Source organism: Coniophora puteana, assembly GCF_000271625.1.
Source record: "Coniophora puteana RWD-64-598 SS2 unplaced genomic scaffold CONPUscaffold_5, whole genome shotgun sequence".
Taxonomy (NCBI): Eukaryota; Fungi; Basidiomycota; class Agaricomycetes; order Boletales; family Coniophoraceae; genus Coniophora; species Coniophora puteana.
This window is the reverse complement of record NW_006913057.1, coordinates 375,533-393,327: the sequence shown is the minus strand read 5'-3', so window position 1 is coordinate 393,327 and position 17,795 is coordinate 375,533. Positions and strand designations below refer to the sequence as shown.

Sequence of the window (17,795 nt, the reverse complement as noted above, 5' to 3'; positions counted from 1 at the left end):
TGAAAGGCACGCTCGAATCTGACTGAGGAGCAATGGGAGACTGTAAGACCAACTTTATCCGAATTTTGTCCCGAAGTTATGTCGTGCGTACAAGGAGGACTCATGTGCCAAACGCGTCGTTGACGCAGATTTCTGTCAAAAATACAACAATTACCTAAATAATTCCGACCTGAGCGTGCCCTTGTCCTCAGTGTGGATTTCGGTGGCAACGCGCCTTTATACCCTTTGAATGCGTTCTTGTCCTCTATCATTATTTCTGCGGATGCTCTACACTATGAAAATTCTTTCAAAAGTAGACGCGACGCTTCGCCAGCAGTCTGACCACACCTTTCCTCATTCGCCACCGTCACTTAACCACCAGACGTTGCACCAATAATTGGAGGAAACTCCGAATCGTCCGTTTCACCTTCAATCCTCGAACTGGGGACAGGGAGCTCTGGAGTAGATGTACCGACCAAGGTTATGTGCGGTGGTGAAGGAAGAACTACCAAGGTGCGTTTGATCCACCCTCGCGAATCTCATTGGCATTAATGTACTTCACAGACGTGCTCAGCGTATCCAGCCTCTCATCGTGAAATCCTTTTATCGAATAGACCAGTATCCCGCTCGAGGATGCGGGGATTCATGTTAGGTTTTATTAGAAGCGACACAAAGCCTGTGCCGTCGAGGTGCTCGATCGACAACTGCTCACTCGACGAGCGGTGCTACCCGTAGTCGGGCACCCTAGACGAGTTACGTGTAATTTGTTCTGCTCATGTATCATTCCAGCGTCAACACCGAGGGATGATTCGATGAAGAGTCAAGTTTTTGTTTACATTTTTGCGGTGTGTCTTTGTTCCGTTATGCACTCTAGCATCCTCTGCTGAAACTTCTCGAATATATTTAGGAACATTCATCAATTGATTGCTTCACACCTCGGATAGTGAGGTCAACGCATAGGCTGTCATGGTACCATACCCATCATATGGCTCAAGCTGCTTGCGGAGTAAGTATGCGTTGATGGATGCGGATGAAGGTTGGCATGAGCGTCACAAACCTCCACAACAGTCAAGACAACGGTTCTGCGACACATCGTATGTCGATAATGCGATGAAGTTGGTAACCCTCGTGGTAGCCTATGTCTTTGATGCTTAAAATATAGCACCACCTGTATGACCCATTGACAAACGAAGACGCCTTTATCTCGCTTTGAAAGCGTGCATGAGTTTTCCAGCGGGAGCAGCGAAGAAAGACGCGAGTCGCCAGGCACAGTTGATGAACAGGGGCTAAATGTCCAAAGTTGGTGGCGATGCTCTGCATCACCGGCGTCTATTGGCGCGCAGTTGCACCACGTACCCATTTCCTCCCCGACGCATACATCCACCATCCCCTTCCCATTCTCAAATCCTACTTTCATCTCATAGCTCACGAATTGACTCACCCATACTTTCATTCTCTTTCTTTGAGCCAGACCTGCAATGTCAGGCAACGTCAGGGCGCGCAGGCCAGCGTCTCCACCACCGGGCTATGGCTATCCGGCCCCGCACAAGTACCCTCCAGCCAGCCACGGCTACTCCGACGCGGACGAACGGAGGGAGGCAGCAGCGAGGGGGATGGGGCCAACTAGAGCGAAGGCGGCGGCGGCGAACTTGCCTGGTGGACTGAACATTACGCCTGGAGAGTGGAAGTTGCTCGTGGTCATCCTGCTGGTTGCATGCTCCGTGCGGTTGTTTAGGCTCTCAAAGCCAGACAGCGTGGTGTAAGTCCATCGTCACGTCAATGTTTTTGAGCTGTGCTGACATGTTCCGATCAGTTTCGACGAGGTCCACTTTGGCAAGTTCGCGGGCTGGTACATCAAGACGCGTTACTTCGTGGACGTGCATCCGCCTCTTGCCAAGATGCTAATCACTCTCGCCGGTTGGATATTTGGATTCAATGGAGACTTTGACTTCAAGGAAATCGCAAAGTGAGTGTTTCCATTGGCTCCGTCGATGCATAGCGCTAACCTTATGGCACCCCAAAGGCCTTTCGAGAACGTCCCCTACGTCGCTATGCGCTTGGTCCCAGCCATGCTCGGCGTCGCCACCGTCCCCATATCCTACCTCACCCTCCGCGCGCTCGACTGCCGCGCGACGACCTCCCTCCTCGCCGCCCTCTTCATCACGTTCGAAAACGGCCTCGTCACACAGTCGCGGTACATCCTCCTCGACTCCCCGCTCGTCTTCTTCACCGCCCTCACCGCGCTCTGTTTCGTCGTCTTCTCGAACGAGGACCGGCGTGAGCCCTTCTCCGACCGGTGGTGGGTCTGGCTCGCGTTCACGGGGCTCTCGCTCGGCGCGGTCGTGTCGTGCAAGTGGGTCGGCCTGTTCACGATCGCGACCGTCGGCGTGTGCACCGTGCTGCAGCTGTGGTTCCTGCTCGGCGATCTGCGCGTCACGCCGCGCATGTGGATGCGGCACTTTGCCGCGCGCGCGATCTGTCTTATTGGGATTCCGATCGTGTTTTATATGTTCATGTTTTCGATCCACTTTGCGATCCTGGCGAACCCGGGAGATGGAGACTCGTTCATGAGCTCGGAGTTTAGGTCGACGCTTGGGAGGGGGATGCGGGATACGTATGCCGGTGCGTCATTGTGCTCAGTTTACGTTGTTGGCTTTTGGCTCATGGTATGCGCCGTCCAGACGTCGCGCTCGGTTCGGAGATCACCCTCAAACACGCCAACACCGATGGCGGGTACCTCCACTCGCACCCGCACAACTACCCCATTGGCAGTGAACGTGCGCCTCCTTCCCCCCCATACTCCCCTTCGAGTTATACCTAACACATCATAAAAACGTCCCGCAGAACAACAAGTCACGCTCTACCCGCACCAAGACTTCAACAACGTCTGGCGCGTGCTCAACGCGACCGTGGACGACGACCCACAATACGACTGGGCCAACGACCCGCTCGAATACATCCGCGACGGCGCGCGCATCAAGCTGCGGCACATCGCGACGGACAAGGCTTTGCACTCGCACGAGGTGCGCCCGCCCGTGTCGGACGTCGACTTCCAGAACGAGGTGTCCGGGTACGGCATGGCGGGGTGGTCTGGGGACCTCAACGACGACTGGGTCGTGGACATCGACCATGGCTCGCGCGGGGATCGCGAGAGCGGGGAGCGGGTGAAGGCGCTCAAGACGTATTTTAGGCTGAGGCATCTTATGACGGGATGTGTGCTGTTTTCGCACAAGGTTAAGCTGCCTGAGTGGGGGTTTGAGCAGCAGGAGGTGACGTGCAATAAGCAGGCGGCGAAGCCGAATACGCTGTGGTATATCGAGACGGTGGCGAAGCATCCGCAGTGTGAGTTTGGTGTGCTGTTCTTAGTTGTCCGTGCTTAACCTTTCTTTTCATAGTGCACGATGACGCGGAGATGGTCAACTACGAAAAGCCCGGGTTCATTGCCAAGTTCTGGGAGCTGCAGAAGGTCATGTGGAAGACGAATGCCGGGCTGACTGCACGCCACGCATACGACTCGCGCCCTGCTACCTGGCCGCGTCTCCGTCGCGGAATCGTGAGTCTCCTGTTTTCGCTCGACGTGTATGTCGCTCACGAGATCGTAGAACTTCTGGGTGAAGGACGGTCGTCAGGTATACCTGATTGGAAACCCGTTCATCTGGTACATGAGCACGCTCTCTGTCCTGGGCTACGTCGCCGCGCGCGGGTTCCTCATTCTTCGCGCCAAGCGCGGATACCGTGACTTTGACAACAGTATGTCCCTCCTCCCTATCACCCCCTTCTCCATCTGACTCCATCTCACAACCCGAAAGGCAAAGCGATGAAATACGACGCGGTGCTCGGCTTCCTCTTCCTCGGGTGGGCGATGCATTACCTCCCGTTCTTCCTCATGGGCCGGCAGCTGTTCCTGCACCACTACTTCCCCGCGCTGTACTTTGCCGTGCTCCTCACGTGCGGCGTATTCGACCTCTGCACGGCGACGTTCCGCCCGCGCGTGCGGCTGCAGATCGCGGCGGTGCTCGCGCTCGTTGCGATTGTGGTGTTCGCGCGGTACAGCGCGCTCGCGTACGGGTCGGAGTGGACGCGGGGGAAGTGCGAGGCGGCGAAGTTGGGCAAAGGCTGGGATTTTGATTGTAGCACGTTCCCGCATGCGGTGAGTCGGGGTTCTTTCCGTTCGTGTCGTCGGCGTTGTCGTCGGGATGAGGTGGCCTGGTATGATACTGACGAATGTACGCGGTGGTTTTGCAGTATGATCAGTACAAGACTGCTGGTGCGACGCCGCATGATTCTGCGGCGCAGGCTACGGTCGGCGGTGAATACGGTGGGCGCGCGCCTGTCGCTGTGAACGAGCCCGTCGCGGGCGCCGGGGGCGACGCCGCCAACCAGGCGGGCCAGGGCCAGGCGAACCAGGCAGGAGCGGAGAGCAGCGCGGCGCCCGCGTTGGGCGCGCCAGAGCCGGGGCGCGATATCTTTGAGGAGCACCCACAGAAGGCGATGGCGTCGAAGAGCGTCGCGGCGGACGAGGCTGCGGCGAGAGAGAGGGAGAGGGAGAAGGAGGATGAGGAGAGGGAGAAGGAGAGGGAGGTTAGTGTGGTTGTGCAGACGCCGGTGGTTACAGTGGTGTCAAAGGCGGAGGAGAAGGTGGTGGTGGATGAGAAGAAAAAGGAGACGCCTGTGGGATTCGAGGGCGATGAGAAGACGGAGGAGGAGGAGGAGAAGGAAAGTGAGGAGACGACCACTGGCACGGACAAAGAGCCTGAGGCCGAGACCGAAGCTGAGGTAGAGGTGGAGAAGACGTACAAAAAGCCAGCGGGGCCGCTGGGCCACGAGGAGCAGATCGCCGACCAGATTGCTCAGGAGCTGTATCCTGAAGCTCTTGATGACGAGTGAGCGTGTTCTATGTTCTTGCCTAGTTGTCAGGTGTACGGTCTCTGCTCTGGCTGTGCAGATAGAGGGATGGAAGGCCCGGAAGCTCTATAATGTTCTCTTAAACGCTATTTATTAATCTCGAGGTACAATATTTAGTGATTATACTGTTAGCGTCGAGTACGAAGCTGCTTGCAACTCCCACTTCACGCGTTGACGAAGAGTTTGAATACGCCCAAGGGGTTGATGGGATTTAGAATAAAGCGCGAGCAAAGTCGCGTCGGACTCTTCTGTGCTTTTCCACCATGAATCTAAAATCGTACCAGGGCCGCACGGCTTGCCCATTCACTCCATGCCGTTCACCGCGCCCTTTAGTTCTTTTCTAATAGCTGTCGTAACGCTCGTCGTTGGATACGCGTCGTCAAGGATGTTGTTCAGCAAGAAATGGGATCCTAAAGACAAGGTAAGCGTCAAGCTCGTGCATGAATGGACACGCATCTGAGGAGACGCACTATAGCACGTCTACGTCACCGGCGGCTCGCAAGGCCTCGGACTCGCGCTCGCCATCTTGCTCGTCAAGCGTGAAGCACATGTGTCTATCGTCGCGCGCAACCAGGAGAGGCTGGACAACGCGAAGAAGCAGATCGAGGTGCGCTCACTTGTCCACCTCTTTCTCGTTTTCTCCGGCTCACCACCTATGCGTCTTCGTCCTTTCGGACTTGCAGGCGGCGAGAGTCTCACCATCGCAGCAAGTTCACGCCTTCTCCTTCTCGCTCAACAGCGCATCCGAGAGCGCTGCCGCGCTCAAAGCCGCGAGTGACGCGTTCGGCGGACGCGCGCCCGACGCGGTGTTCGCGTGCGCAGGGGCCGCGAAGCCGATGTACGTCATGGAGATGAGCGAGGAGGATATGACGAAGGGCATGATGGACGGGTACTGGGTGCAGGCGTGGACTGCTTTCGTGCGCTTCCTCTCCTCAATCTCGCTTGAATGGTCCGGCGCTGACGGGTGGTGTCTGCGGTACGGGGTGTGCTGTAGGCAGCTGCGAAGGAGATGACGAGGCAGGGTGTCAAGGGCAAGATTGTGCTCGTGTCGTCGACGCTGGGCTTGATGTCATTCGTTGGGTGGGCATCGTATGCACCTGCAAAGCATGCGCTGAGAGGTGCGTATCTTGCTATAGCTCAGTCCTTGTTACCTCCGTCCTTCACCTTCTGTCTTCCTCGGTGCTAATGCATTAATTTTCAGGCCTTGCGGATACACTACGTTCCGAGCTCCTTCTATACGGCATCGATGTCCACATCTTCTTCCCTCCGACGATGAACACAGCTAGCTACGAAGAGGAAATGAAGACCAAGCCTTTCCTTACGCGCAAGATCGAGGAGACCGACGGTGGTTTATCGTCTGACCAAGCTGCTCTCGGGATGTTCAAGGGTATGTGGAACATTATGAGCTTATTTTCTGTGAGGTATTCGATTCTGACGGAAGAAAACAGGAGTGGAGAGCGGACATGCGCACATCGCCGCGGACCTCATCACGCATCTGTTCCGCGCGTCCACGCGCGGGAGTGCCCCGATGAACAACGTTTTCGTGGACACGATTCTGGATTTCATTGCTTTGGTCGGTCCTTTCACTTTTTTTGGGTTGGATTGTTCTTGACGAGGTTTATCATTGCACGCAGATTGGTGTGCCCATATGGCGTCGCGGCGCTGACAGGATGGTTCTTGGCCATCGAAAGGAGCATGTTGAGTACCTGGAGAAGAAGGGTTTCTTTGCGTAGAGAAATAGTGCTATTCACTTTCGTTCCCGAAATAGTATCATCGTACAGTAGTTTTACTTTCTCTTTCATTATTGTATCTTACATTATCCTATTGGCTCATGCCGTCTGCTGTGATTTGCTGCGAAGTGTCAACGGTAAAGACATGGATTGAGAATGATCCGTCACGACCCACCTTACTACTTTAATCTTTGATTTCCCTCTTCTCGTTTTCAGCCCATCGTCTATTCGTCGCTGACCTCATTTTCGTCGCCAATGTCATCATCCTCGTCCTCCTCAAATTCACCATCGCTCTCCGGTGCCTCTGTTTCACCCGAGCCCGAGCCCCTGAACCCTCCCCGACGGAGCACATTCAAGTTCTCCCCCACCGCACGCCATATGCCCGTCTGCCATCTGCAAATCGCCAGATGCATCATATCGTCGTCCGGCGTCGTCGACTCCGGGTCCCAAACACATATGCTCTCCAGATTCGGCATAACGGCATGCAGCAGCTCCGCGACCGCGCGCGCGTCCTCCGCCATCGACTCGCCGAGCGCGAGGTGCGTGATAGCGGTGTTGGGCGGCGGCGGCACCGGGAAGCGGCGGTACGCCTCGGGGACGTCGGCGCTGGGCGCTGTTCCCGCGAGGTTCTCCGCGTTGAGCTCGAGGCCGAGCGTGTGCAGGCGCGGGCAGAGGTGGAGGAGCGCGTAGAGCGCGTAGAATGTGCAGGGGGGCTTCTCGTCGCCTGGCCACTGCCAGCCGTAGTTGGCGTTCAGGTGGAAGTCGGCGAGATGGGGGAAGGCGAGCGCGAGCTCGATCAGGGTGGTGTCGGTGAGCTGGACGGCGCAGAAGCCGTCGATGTGCAGGGTGTGTAGGTGTTTGAACTTGAATAGAGGCCGGAATGAGTCGATCGTGAGAAGCTGTGCGCGGGGCGTGAAGGTACCGAGGCGCGGTAGGCCGTCGTAGTCCGTTTGGACGATCCGGAGCTTCTCGAGGTGGCGGCGGGTGCCGTGCTTTGCGAGCGCGCGGATGACATCTTCGATGCGCGACGAACAGGTATTGTTGGCTGGCATGAAGAGCTCGACCTCGGTCGGTGAGAGGGACATCAAGGATACGAACTGCGCGAAAAGGTCCAAGTCGTTCAGAACGACAGACACCGAGGTGAGGTTGGCGAAGGGCTGTCCAGCCACGCGAGACCGTGCAGTGTCTACGCCAGTTCTATGTGTGAGCGCGAAGGTCAGACTCGTTAGGGTGGGAAGGCTCGCGAGGTGGGCGATAGCGTCGGCAGTGAGTTCCTCGCAGTGAAGGCTGCGCAGATACTTCCAGCCGGAAACGGCCTGCGAGAAATTCTCGGTGCATCCGGGAAAACGCCAGTAGTTGAAGATCAGCGCTGATTTCAGACGAGGAAACAGAATTGCTATCCCACGAAGGAATGCTTTAGGGTCTCCCAAAAGCTGATACGCATCCACTGTTTCGACGACACCGATCTTCACGTCTTCAACTAGTGGGGAGTAGAGGACAAACCAGCAGTGCAAGTCCTTTGGGAGCACCTGACTCCAGTCAAGGGACTTGATGTTTGGAAACAAGGGTAACTTCATGTCGTGGGGAAAGTAGCCTGAGATACCGGAAGCCAGGATCGCCTCTAGTACTCCTGGGCAGAACGGAACCATAGGTGCCTGGGACAGCTTCCGGACGCGAGGGGTGTACTTGCGGATGATAGCCCAGTCTTTGAGTAGCAGCGGGCGAGTCAGGGTCTGTTTGTCATATGAGCTTCCAATTATCGATATAGATAGTCCTTGAACCGTACAGCTGAAGCTTTGTACAAGCTCGATTCATCATGCAAGACAGACTCCGGCTGAGTGGTGGCGATGCCATCCCAGGCTCAGCAAAAGCAGGTAAACGAAAAGCATTGAGCTCACCACGTGTGAGCTAACGAGTTGCCAAGCATCTTTGCCCAAGCACTTGACCACGGGATCAAGTGTGACGATATGCTCCCAAAGCGCGTCCAAGGCTGGGTCTTTGAAGACACGACATGTCCGAGCGAGCGAGTAGAGTGTCGGGTTGCCTTTGAGACCTGTCTGCGCCGTGTAGCCATCGTTTAAACATGAGAAAATATTCTGTAGAATCTCTGCAATGTTTAGGACTCGATGCATTGATAACGAAGTGGTTTGTGTGAGCTTAGTGGGGGGAATGATGATGGGGATCGACAACGTCCCTTGGGAACGGTCACACCGTGACTCGAATTCAGGGGATCAGCGTGACCGTGACACACGCGTTCCGGTTCATCACGCATCACGACGCGTCTCGTCCTGTCACGTCCCGCGGTGTTGACTTTGTCTCCGCTGCAGGTCAGATCTCAAAGTGCTCGGGAGTCATCATGCATCGCGTTCTACTCATACAGGAAGTCCTTCAACTCATCTTTCGTTTCCTCAAAATCGAGGCATGGGGTCCTGAAGCCAACCGCACCCTCGCTTATCTTGCACGTACCTGCCGCGTGTTTCAGGATCCTGCATTGGACGTTCTGTGGGAGCATGTCTTCACGCTTGAAACAGTTTTACGGTGCCTACCAAGCGATGCTTTGATAAAGAGTGATACAATTTCGGTAGGCACTGAAGTTCTCTCACCCGAAAGGTATTTGGCACTGACAAGATGGATTGTGATCAGGGAAGAGGTGGGCCCCGCGCAAGCAATAGTAAGTTGATGATACCATTCCGACCACTTTCGGTTCTCATACAAATTCAAGGCTCTTGGTCGTACACTAACGTTTGCTGACTGGAACATCATTCGCAAATATGCATATTGGGTGCGACACCTCAGTTTGCTCGAGTCATCCGTTAGCCCAGACACGGTTTCCCGCCTCATGTTGGCTCCTGAAGACATGCTTCCTCTGTTCGCCAACTAAATTGCGTGGTTAGGCTGCCTAAATCTCCACGAATCCTCACACTTTAGCCTATTCCTTTCACCTTCTCTCGAAGTCGTCTCTTACACTCTTGATGATACGACTCATATCACCTCCTTAGCTAACACCTGCCCTCGGCTGAAAGATCTAACTTTATGGTCTTACGGTCTGGTTCCTGGGGCAACGGAGACATTATCACAATCATTGCGTAGCTGGGCTCACCTCGAGTCCTTGACTTGCGAAGAACTCACCGACGACGGTCTGGTCTACCTCGCGGATCTACCCTGTCTCAAATCATTGTCTTTCGTTGTCCTACACACGACCTCTTTTCACGATATAAGGTTACGTATTGATGGGCAGCCGTTTCGACGCATTGAGAGCCTCTCCTTTATCCTAGTCGACATAGATCAAGCTACTCATTTTCTAACGGAAATGGGTACCTCTCCTACTTCCGTCGATGTTAGCTGTCTATTCAACACATGCTCATCACGAGCAGAGGACCTCGTCAGTGCCATCGCCAAGCATGCCAGCCCTGCGTTGAAGTCGCTGATGATTGGAAGCACTGACAAAAGTGAAATGTCTTCACCACCACCATCGTCCTCCTTCGCGAAGCGGTGTAGTATCTTTAATGGCGATAATCTTCGGCCCCTCTTCAAGTTTTCCCAGCTCACCCAACTTCATTTCGAGGTCGTCTGTACCATGACCTTGACTGACAAACTCGTCATCGACCTCGGTCGCGCACTCCCCTGCCTAGAAGACCTCATGCTGAACGGACTATACGGCTGCCAAACACGTTCGAGCGTCACGTTTTACGGTCTCTTTTGGCTTCTGGCACTTTGCCCTCGCCTTTACGAATTTGGCCTCGCCTTCGACGCCGAAGACCTTAGCGCTGTAAACCCTACCTCTGACGTCCCACCCGAGAAACGCGCTCCGATACCTCCACCACACGACACGTCAGTGCTCTTCGTGGGCGACTCGCGAATCAGGTATCCTCGGAAAGTCGCTACACTCCTAAAGGACGTCTTTCCTCGCCTGAGTTCTATCGCCTGTTGGAAAGAGAGTCCAGATCTGCCGTTCGATAGGGACCGAGCTGAGGAGGCCGATTTGCACAGGTGGCGCTGGAAGAGGGTAGAGGAATACATGAAGTAGCACAGGAAAGATCGCGAGCGTTTCGAGACGCGGTGATGGAAAGTGAGAAAGGAGATGAAGAAGCGCTGTCGGGAGCGAGTTCAGGAGTGGGAGGGTTCAGACGAGGAGTCAGAGTCTCAGGTGGATGGTACAAGCTCGTACGAAGACGAGTCGGATGAGTCGTGGAACTCAGGCAGCGAGGAATTAGAGGATGATGAAGAAATCGGTAATAGCTGATGAACAATGCGATTGATATCGATGAAGGAGGTTGAAGTCTGTCATTTCATTTACAGGAACCTGGCATACTATATGAGCAGCGGCGTCTAGCTATTCACATGTACGGTCTACTTCCAACTTTCGCATTAGTCAGTTTCGTCAATCTCTTCGTCGCTACCTCCCGTGTTATCAAGTCTCCTCGCTCGTGATCTGGTCGCCTGTGTCTTCGTCGCCCGAGTCTTCGTCGTCTGAGTCTTCGTCGTCTGAGTCTTCGTCGTCTGATTCTTCATAATCCGAATCTTCGCAATCCGAATCTTCGTCGTCCGAGCCTTTACCTTTCATATACACGTGGATCTGACCATCGCTGCCCGAACCGTTGTCCGCCGAGCTATCGTAGCTCCCCAAGTCTCCATCAGACTCGGAGCTAGAATCGTCCGTGACAAAGTCCGATCCGTCCTCGTCCTCGCTCCAGGGGTCCGGATCATCTTCAAGATCATCCTCATCAGAAGTCGAAGACCCGTCCGATGTATCATCATAGGCAGCCAAGTGCTTGTATGCTCCTTCTTCCAAACTGTACCTCGATTTTGTATCCTTCTTGGCCCTTTGAGCGCGGCTTTTGAAGTTCTTGAACTTTTGATAGTTACGCATCTTGAGTAAACTTTCCACTTTCTGCCATCGCCTCGAGTGCCATCGCCTATTTTTGATCCATTGTACGTCGTCCGGCAGCGTATTATGCCGGGACGAGGTAGAGACTCCCTCTAGTCCATGGAAGATACCGGAAAGCACGTCAGCGACCTTGTACGGATCAGCAATTGTAGAATCTCCGACAAAGAGCATCAAGGGCGAGTGGTCACGAGGAGGGGAAGGTGGCGGAAGGCGATACTGCGTCGATGCGTCGGGACCTACATCCAACGAACTTAGGTCTTCGGCGTCAAAAACGATGCCAAAGTTTCCGAGTTCAGGGCAGAGGTGCAGGAGCCAGAATATGCCATAGAATGTGATCTCCGGCCTTGTCTGCCAACCAAATGAGCAATTGAGAGAGAGGGACCTGAGACATGGTAAAGCTTCAGCCAGCTCGATGAGGTCCTGGTTGTGGAGTATCATTTTGCAGACGACGTCGATGAAAAGGTGGTTAAGGCTGGAAAATTTGTACAGAGGCCGCAGATCTGCAATGGTAAGCAGGTCACCCTGCTTCACATACGAGTCGGTGGGCGAGTACTCGTCTTCGTCTGTGTGACCGATGCGTAGGTTTTCAAGGTTGTGCGTGCCGTGCTCCGCAAGAGCAATGGCACTAATGACTTCCGATGCTCGGAGCGAGCAAGTATTATAAGGGGAACGCACACTGACGTTGACCAGAGATCCGGAGGTCATTTTTGACAAGAGACTTGCAGCTTCGCCCATGTCAATGTTTTCAATGTGGACGTACTTGATGCTTGGAAATGGGTTTCTTGGCCATGCTGTTGAGTTATCTACATCGTAGCTAACACCCGCGTACGAGTAGTCAAGGATGATGGTCGTCAAGCTAGGCATGCTTGCGAGATGGATCCATGCATCACCTGTCAACTCTTTGCAGCACAAGAAAGTAAGTTGGCGCCAGCCACGAAGCGCTTGCGAGAGCGCATGTGTTGCTTGTGGGAAAGAGAAGTACAGAGTCATGTTTGCATGTTCGACAAGGGGGAACATAAGGGGAAGCGACGAAAGCTGACTAGGGATACGTTGCGGGTCCAGGTCGGAGCTGTTTTGAATGGAAAAGGTCATATTCTTGAGCGAGGCGGGAAGTAGTATCCGCAGGTAGGGGGTGTCATGAAAGCCTATGGAAACACAATGCGCTCCCTTTAAATTAGGGAACAATGGCACCAGATCTTTGGGCGCCAGGCTTAGACTTGCCAGGATATCTGTGTGTAGACCCAGAGAAGAAATTGTAATGTCATGAACGCGATGGGCATACTTGCGTATGATATCCCAGTCTCGAGATAAAAGAGGACGGATCAACGCCTTTTTGAGCGCAATCAAGAAACCACTTCTCCAGCGAAGTACTGAAACTCACAGGAATGGGCTGCCGGGAGGGCTATGAGCTATAAGCTTCCGCCCCCGAGTTCAAATAGGAATGCTTACCTCCGGGGCCCTGATGGCATACTCCCAGCTATCTTTGGGAAGACTACATATGAGATTTTCGAGATCTATCGATTCCCAAAGAACATCCAAAGCGGGATCGTGAAACGTCCGACAGGTGCGCGCGAGACCAGCGAGCGTGGCTTTAAACTCCCTGCCAGCGGACAAACCGTAGTATTCATCCTGTCCGAGGTGAAAGATGTTCCTTAGAACTTCTTGGATGCAGAGGGAAAGGTGCATGCTTGGTCCGCTACCGGCGTTAGGTGATCCTTAAGGCGATGGAAAGGGAGCCTGAGGGGATGTCAAAGGAAACGACGAGGGAAAGGAGAAGGGCAACAGGGCGTCACCGAACGGCAAGCATAACATGTTGTCACATAACGCATAGAAAACGGTAATTGAATTCCCGTCTGTGCGCGTGAGCCACCAGAGGCCGTCTCTCACGGGTGCACCTGCTTAGCGCCCAGCAACAATCAAGTTTGAAAGGAAAAGAAAGACAACATCTACTTCAAGTACGTTTCCGACATACAGTATCTCAACTGTGTTTCGGTCATTTGAGCCCAGAAAGGAGAGTTCTTCAGGTTGTGTAAACAGCGTGTGGGTACTTACATTAGCACTCCACTTGCATCGGGGAAAGCAGCGATCACACATAGAGAAACCTAGTTGTCTCGAACCACTGCTACACAAATCAGGTCTATCCGTCATTGTCCCCACTTCCCATGCTGGCCGTATCCTCATCAGAATCATCTGAGTCATCTAAGTCTGTTGAGTCGCTGTTTGAATCTTCGCTACTCCAGCTTACACCATCTTCTGTTCCGAAGTCGGCGTCTGAGCTCGGGCAATCGTCCACATGTCCGCCCGGAAGTCCCTTCCACGCGAAACCATTCTCCGTGAAACGGGAACTCATCTCCTGCTCAACCTTTTCCCAGCGTTCCTCGAAGCGCCGACGATCTCTAATTCGCTTTCGGAGCAGCCTGTCAACCTTCTGCCACCGTCGCTTGAACTCTTTGGCCTCACTGGTTTGCTCGGGAGTCACCTCCGGCAAGGCCGGGTGTGAAGTCCAGGAGCAAATAGTCTTGAGCTGAGGAAAGATGGCGTATAGCACGTCCGCGACTTTTGATGGGTGGCTAATTTTAGAGTCGCCAACAAATAGCCATGTCAGGGTTAGATGAGGAGGAGGCGTCGGTGGGCATTTCTCCATCGGGATACCCGAAGACGGGTCAACGGTACTGATATCCTGGGCATTGAGGCATACACCGAGCTCGTGAATGTGAGGACAGAGATACAGGAGCCAGAAGAGACCGTAGAATGTGACGGTCGAACCGCCTTGACAGCCGTACATCGAGTTCAACGACAGCTCCTTCAAACGAGGAAATGCATGTGCGATGTCGATGACATCTTGATCTCCAATATTCATCTTGCAGACGACGTCAACGTGGAGCTTCGTCAGCTGCGAGAACTTGAAAAGCGGGCGAATTTGGGCCATAGTGAGGAGATTGCCCCGCTTCGCATAGTAGTCGAGAGATGGCGGTGAGGTGAAGTTCTCTTTTTCGGTGTGGTGGTCGATGATGATGCAATCCATGGAAGAGGTACCATATTCAGAGATGGCGTGAATGAGCTCTTCAGCTCGTGATGAGCATATGTTGTGGTGACAGCCAATTTCGAAGTGCGCAGGGGCGACGCGCATCTCCTTGACGAATTCGGTGACTTGATCTAGATCGACGAGGAGAAAGGTGATCCATGTCAAGTTCCGAAACGGTTGACCTTGTGCCTGCTGTCGAACACTGCGAAACGAAGTTGTTGGCTGGACTGTGAGGGATAGGTGTTTGAGCGCTCGCAAGTCTGCAAGGTGAGCCCAGGCGTCATCCGTAATTTCGTCACATGTCAAGCGCTCAAGGTGAGCCCAGCTACAAAGCGCCCTAGTAAATGTGCCCATCGTTTCTGGTATGGAAGCGTATGAGGATATCGAGAGATCTCTGATTCGGGGAAATGACTGTGGAATCATGGCGATCTGCAGGGACGTCTGCATGCTCATGGCCTTAAGCTTGTATCTTAGAACTTCGAGAGACGAAGGGAAGAGGGTTGGAAAATACGAGAAGTCGCGAGGTTCCATGTAAGACCAGTTCAAGTACTTGAGATTAGGGAATAAAGGCCGCATATAATCGGGAAGTTGGTTGATCTCTTCAAGGGTGGGCGAGGATGGCGAAACCGGAGACTGCGACAGACGTCGCACTCGAGGTGCATATTTGTGGACGATGGCCCACCCATCAGCAGTGAGTGCCCAAGGAGCCTCCTTCTTGACGATGGTTAAGGGTTGGAGTAACTTAAGACCAGTGTGCTATCGAAGGAAATATGTGAAGTACTCACAGTCTTCTCGCCGGGCTTCTCCAGGGTCTGAGCGCACCCATAGTAACCGTTATCTGCCATTATGCTACCAGAGAGGAGAATAGAACAGAACGCACGTTATGTGGTACAGATGCCGTTGTTTCACCGCCAGTAAGGCAGTAGAACAGAGCATCCAGACTCGTGATCTCCTCCCAGAGAATATCTAAAGCAGGATCTTGAAGCGCGTGACATGTCCGTGCAAGTGCGGCAAGAGTTTGTTCGGCATCGAGGCCTTCGTCGACGAACCTCAGAATGATCCTATATATCTCGGGAACAAGTAGAGCACGGTGCATCGTTGAAGAAGATATAATTTGTTGAGGACCGGCAGGTGGGTGGAGAGGAGCAAAGCGAGGAGCGGAAGCCTCGGCGCGTGACGTAATAGTGTTTGTGTGACATGTCATTCGCATGTCACGGATCCGCGTCGCGCGCGTCAATCTCCAAATGATCGCTCCCCAATCGCTCCCGCAATTTTTGACTCCTGGTCTCATCGTCGCCCACGGCCACGTCCTCGCTGCCATTGCGATGCATCGAGCACTGCAGGTCACCGAACTCCTCCAGCTTATATTCTCCGATTTCAACAAAGGATGTACTCAGTTCAACGGTGGCCTTCAAGGCAACCCGACGCTAGCCGCGCTCGCTCGGACGTGTTGCGCATTCAAGGAGCCAGCGCTCGACGCGCTCTGGGAGTGTATCATCACGCTAGATCCATTTCTCAGATGTCTTCCGGAGGATGCTTGGCACTTTGTCGATGCCGGTGTGGTACGATCTGGGTCCTTTGACATTGGCTACCTGGCTGACCTAGCTGCGCCAGCCGGATTATGCACCAAAGCGAACACCCAAAGTTATGGCTGTACGTAGGATAATCAGGTCTAAAAAGTGTGTCCCTTCTGGGCTGACTCCAATTGTATCTAGACTCCATCCCGGCATTTTACGGTCGCTGACTGGGAAATCCTTCGTAAATACACCTATCGAGTTCGGAAGCTGTCCGAACAGCCTTTTATGAAGCTCTGCTCGGCAGCACTCCTGGAACTGAGTCTAGGGCCACACGACATGTTTCCCCTTCTACCTCGCTTGAAGGGCATCCACTGGAGCGACGTGTCAAAAGAAGATATCAGCTACTTGCCCCTCTTCCTTACCCCTACGCTCGAAGACCTCAGCATTAGCTTCCACCGGATTTATGGCAGAGGTGTAGAGCGTATAGAGCCAGTACTCTCCTCGCTTGGGGATCTATGTCCCGACGTCAAATATGCGCATATATATGGATACGAAGAGGCTGATGAAGGGGCTGAAATGCTTTCTCGGTCGCTTCATCACTGGAAGACCCTCGAGACTGTTCACACTGGAGAACTCATGGATGACGGTATTGTTTACCTCGGAAGTCTGCCCAATCTTAGGACTATGTCCTTCACGATGAGACCACACACATCCTTCTATAACCTTCGCTCACGGATCATCGATAAACCATTCGAAGCTCTCACTTCTCTGGTGGCTGAACTCAACGATCTAGATGGCCTCGTCGACTTCATTAGTCACATGGAGCTCTCCCTAACTGACATCGAACTGCACGTCAGCGATACATTCTTTTGCGCAGGCCGAGTCGAGGATGTCATTAAAGCCCTCGCAAAGCACGGAACTAGGCCACTGAAGACGTTTTTCATGATCGATTCGGACTATGACGGCGTACCAGCTTTTGAGTCGAAGTTCGTAGTTCGCAACCACCTCCTCGCGATCGACAGCTTCCGCCCTCTGTTCAAGTTCACCCATCTCGAGATTCTTCATGTTAACATGATCTGCTGCCTTGAGCTCAACGATCAAGGCCTCATCGAGCTCGCGCTCGCGCTCCCTTTCCTCAGAGACCTCAGCCTCAATGCCGAATACGGCTGGCGCACCTTCTCCAAAGTCACGTTCTACGGGCTGTACACCGTTATCCACCTCTGCCCACGCCTCCGCTCTCTTGGCATTGAGCTCGACGCATTAGCTATCAATTCGACACGCCCAAGCGCTGACCTACCCGAGCACCTCCAAAACTTCCCCGAGCCGAAGGCCAACACCGCGATTACGTTTCTCGTCGTTGGCGACTCGCTCATCGAAGACCCGGCGACCGTGGCTCAGCGGCTGTACGCAGTCATGCCGAAGCTGAAGAAGATAAAGGCATGGAGCACAAAATGGGCGAAGTGGGACGAGATGGACCGTATTCTCATGCGCAATATGTTCAAGCCACGGTGGGCTGAGGTTCAGCGGGGCCTCCGGAGGCTCCGTAAGCCTCATCTGGCTCACCGGGGTGAGGCATCGGACGACAATGATGATTCAGACGAGGAGAATGAGCAGGATGACATGTCAATCGATTAGGCGTTAGTGCGATACCACTGTTCTACTTAATAACTAAATATGCGAGCCATGCTAAATCTTGATATGTCGCCATATACACTAAAATGCACAACACGTAACGCGCAATCGTCACATTT

At 53.8% G+C, this 17,795-nt stretch overlaps 7 protein-coding genes across 7 annotated transcripts; 4 read left to right on the top strand and 3 right to left on the bottom strand.

Annotated features, from left to right (window-relative positions):
• The first annotated feature begins 1,342 nt into the window (after nucleotides 1–1,342).
• On the top strand, nucleotides 1,343–5,045 carry CONPUDRAFT_122271 (glycosyltransferase family 39 protein). Its single transcript, XM_007769466.1, has 9 exons — nucleotides 1,343–1,738; nucleotides 1,793–1,945; nucleotides 2,003–2,601; nucleotides 2,661–2,756; nucleotides 2,824–3,321; nucleotides 3,375–3,532; nucleotides 3,582–3,729; nucleotides 3,789–4,129; nucleotides 4,225–5,045. Exons 1-9 carry the CDS (start codon nucleotides 1,458–1,460, stop codon nucleotides 4,864–4,866), a joined length of 2,916 nt encoding a protein of 971 aa, XP_007767656.1. The 5' UTR covers nucleotides 1,343–1,457; the 3' UTR covers nucleotides 4,867–5,045.
• A 224-nt stretch (nucleotides 5,046–5,269) lies between these two features.
• On the top strand, nucleotides 5,270–6,617 carry CONPUDRAFT_53761 (oxidoreductase; the record flags this gene model as incomplete). The annotated part of the gene is made up of 7 exons (XM_007769139.1): nucleotides 5,270–5,305; nucleotides 5,360–5,491; nucleotides 5,568–5,801; nucleotides 5,879–6,002; nucleotides 6,086–6,271; nucleotides 6,333–6,457; nucleotides 6,519–6,617. The coding sequence occupies 7 exons, from the start codon at nucleotides 5,270–5,272 to the stop codon at nucleotides 6,615–6,617; spliced, it is 936 nt and encodes a 311-aa protein (XP_007767329.1).
• A 221-nt stretch (nucleotides 6,618–6,838) lies between these two features.
• CONPUDRAFT_152676 (uncharacterized protein) lies at nucleotides 6,839–8,746 on the bottom strand (the record flags this gene model as incomplete). The annotated part of the gene is made up of 3 exons (XM_007769465.1): nucleotides 6,839–8,347; nucleotides 8,401–8,448; nucleotides 8,513–8,746. 3 exons carry the CDS (start codon nucleotides 8,744–8,746, stop codon nucleotides 6,839–6,841), a joined length of 1,791 nt encoding a protein of 596 aa, XP_007767655.1.
• Nucleotides 8,747–10,068: 1,322 nt separating this feature from the next.
• CONPUDRAFT_152675 (uncharacterized protein) lies at nucleotides 10,069–10,641 on the top strand (the record flags this gene model as incomplete). The annotated part of the gene is made up of 1 exon (XM_007769464.1): nucleotides 10,069–10,641. The coding sequence occupies one exon, from the start codon at nucleotides 10,069–10,071 to the stop codon at nucleotides 10,639–10,641; it is 573 nt and encodes a 190-aa protein (XP_007767654.1).
• A 384-nt stretch (nucleotides 10,642–11,025) lies between these two features.
• On the bottom strand, nucleotides 11,026–12,427 carry CONPUDRAFT_164547 (uncharacterized protein; the record flags this gene model as incomplete). Its single annotated transcript, XM_007769463.1, has 1 exon — nucleotides 11,026–12,427. The coding sequence occupies exon 1, from the start codon at nucleotides 12,364–12,366 to the stop codon at nucleotides 11,026–11,028; it is 1,341 nt and encodes a 446-aa protein (XP_007767653.1). The 5' UTR covers nucleotides 12,367–12,427.
• Nucleotides 12,428–13,639: 1,212 nt separating this feature from the next.
• Nucleotides 13,640–15,623, bottom strand: CONPUDRAFT_164546 (uncharacterized protein; the record flags this gene model as incomplete). The annotated part of the gene is made up of 3 exons (XM_007769462.1): nucleotides 13,640–15,241; nucleotides 15,313–15,339; nucleotides 15,408–15,623. The coding sequence occupies 3 exons, from the start codon at nucleotides 15,621–15,623 to the stop codon at nucleotides 13,640–13,642; spliced, it is 1,845 nt and encodes a 614-aa protein (XP_007767652.1).
• A 112-nt stretch (nucleotides 15,624–15,735) lies between these two features.
• On the top strand, nucleotides 15,736–17,692 carry CONPUDRAFT_143463 (uncharacterized protein; the record flags this gene model as incomplete). Its single annotated transcript, XM_007769461.1, has 3 exons — nucleotides 15,736–16,089; nucleotides 16,142–16,180; nucleotides 16,243–17,692. The coding sequence occupies 3 exons, from the start codon at nucleotides 15,736–15,738 to the stop codon at nucleotides 17,677–17,679; spliced, it is 1,830 nt and encodes a 609-aa protein (XP_007767651.1). The 3' UTR covers nucleotides 17,680–17,692.
• Between the last annotated feature and the right edge of the window lie 103 nt (nucleotides 17,693–17,795).

Excerpts from the sequence above, each read along its gene's own strand:
- CONPUDRAFT_122271 (XM_007769466.1), top strand. The coding sequence starts at position 1,458 with ATGTCAGGCAACGTCAGGGCGCGCAGGCCAGCGTCTCCACCACCGGGC. Across the intron at positions 3,322-3,374 it reads GGTGGCGAAGCATCCGCAGT|TGCACGATGACGCGGAGATG; the intron begins GTGAGTTTGGTG and ends TTCTTTTCATAG. Across the intron at positions 3,730-3,788 it reads ATACCGTGACTTTGACAACA|GCAAAGCGATGAAATACGAC; the intron begins GTATGTCCCTCC and ends ACAACCCGAAAG.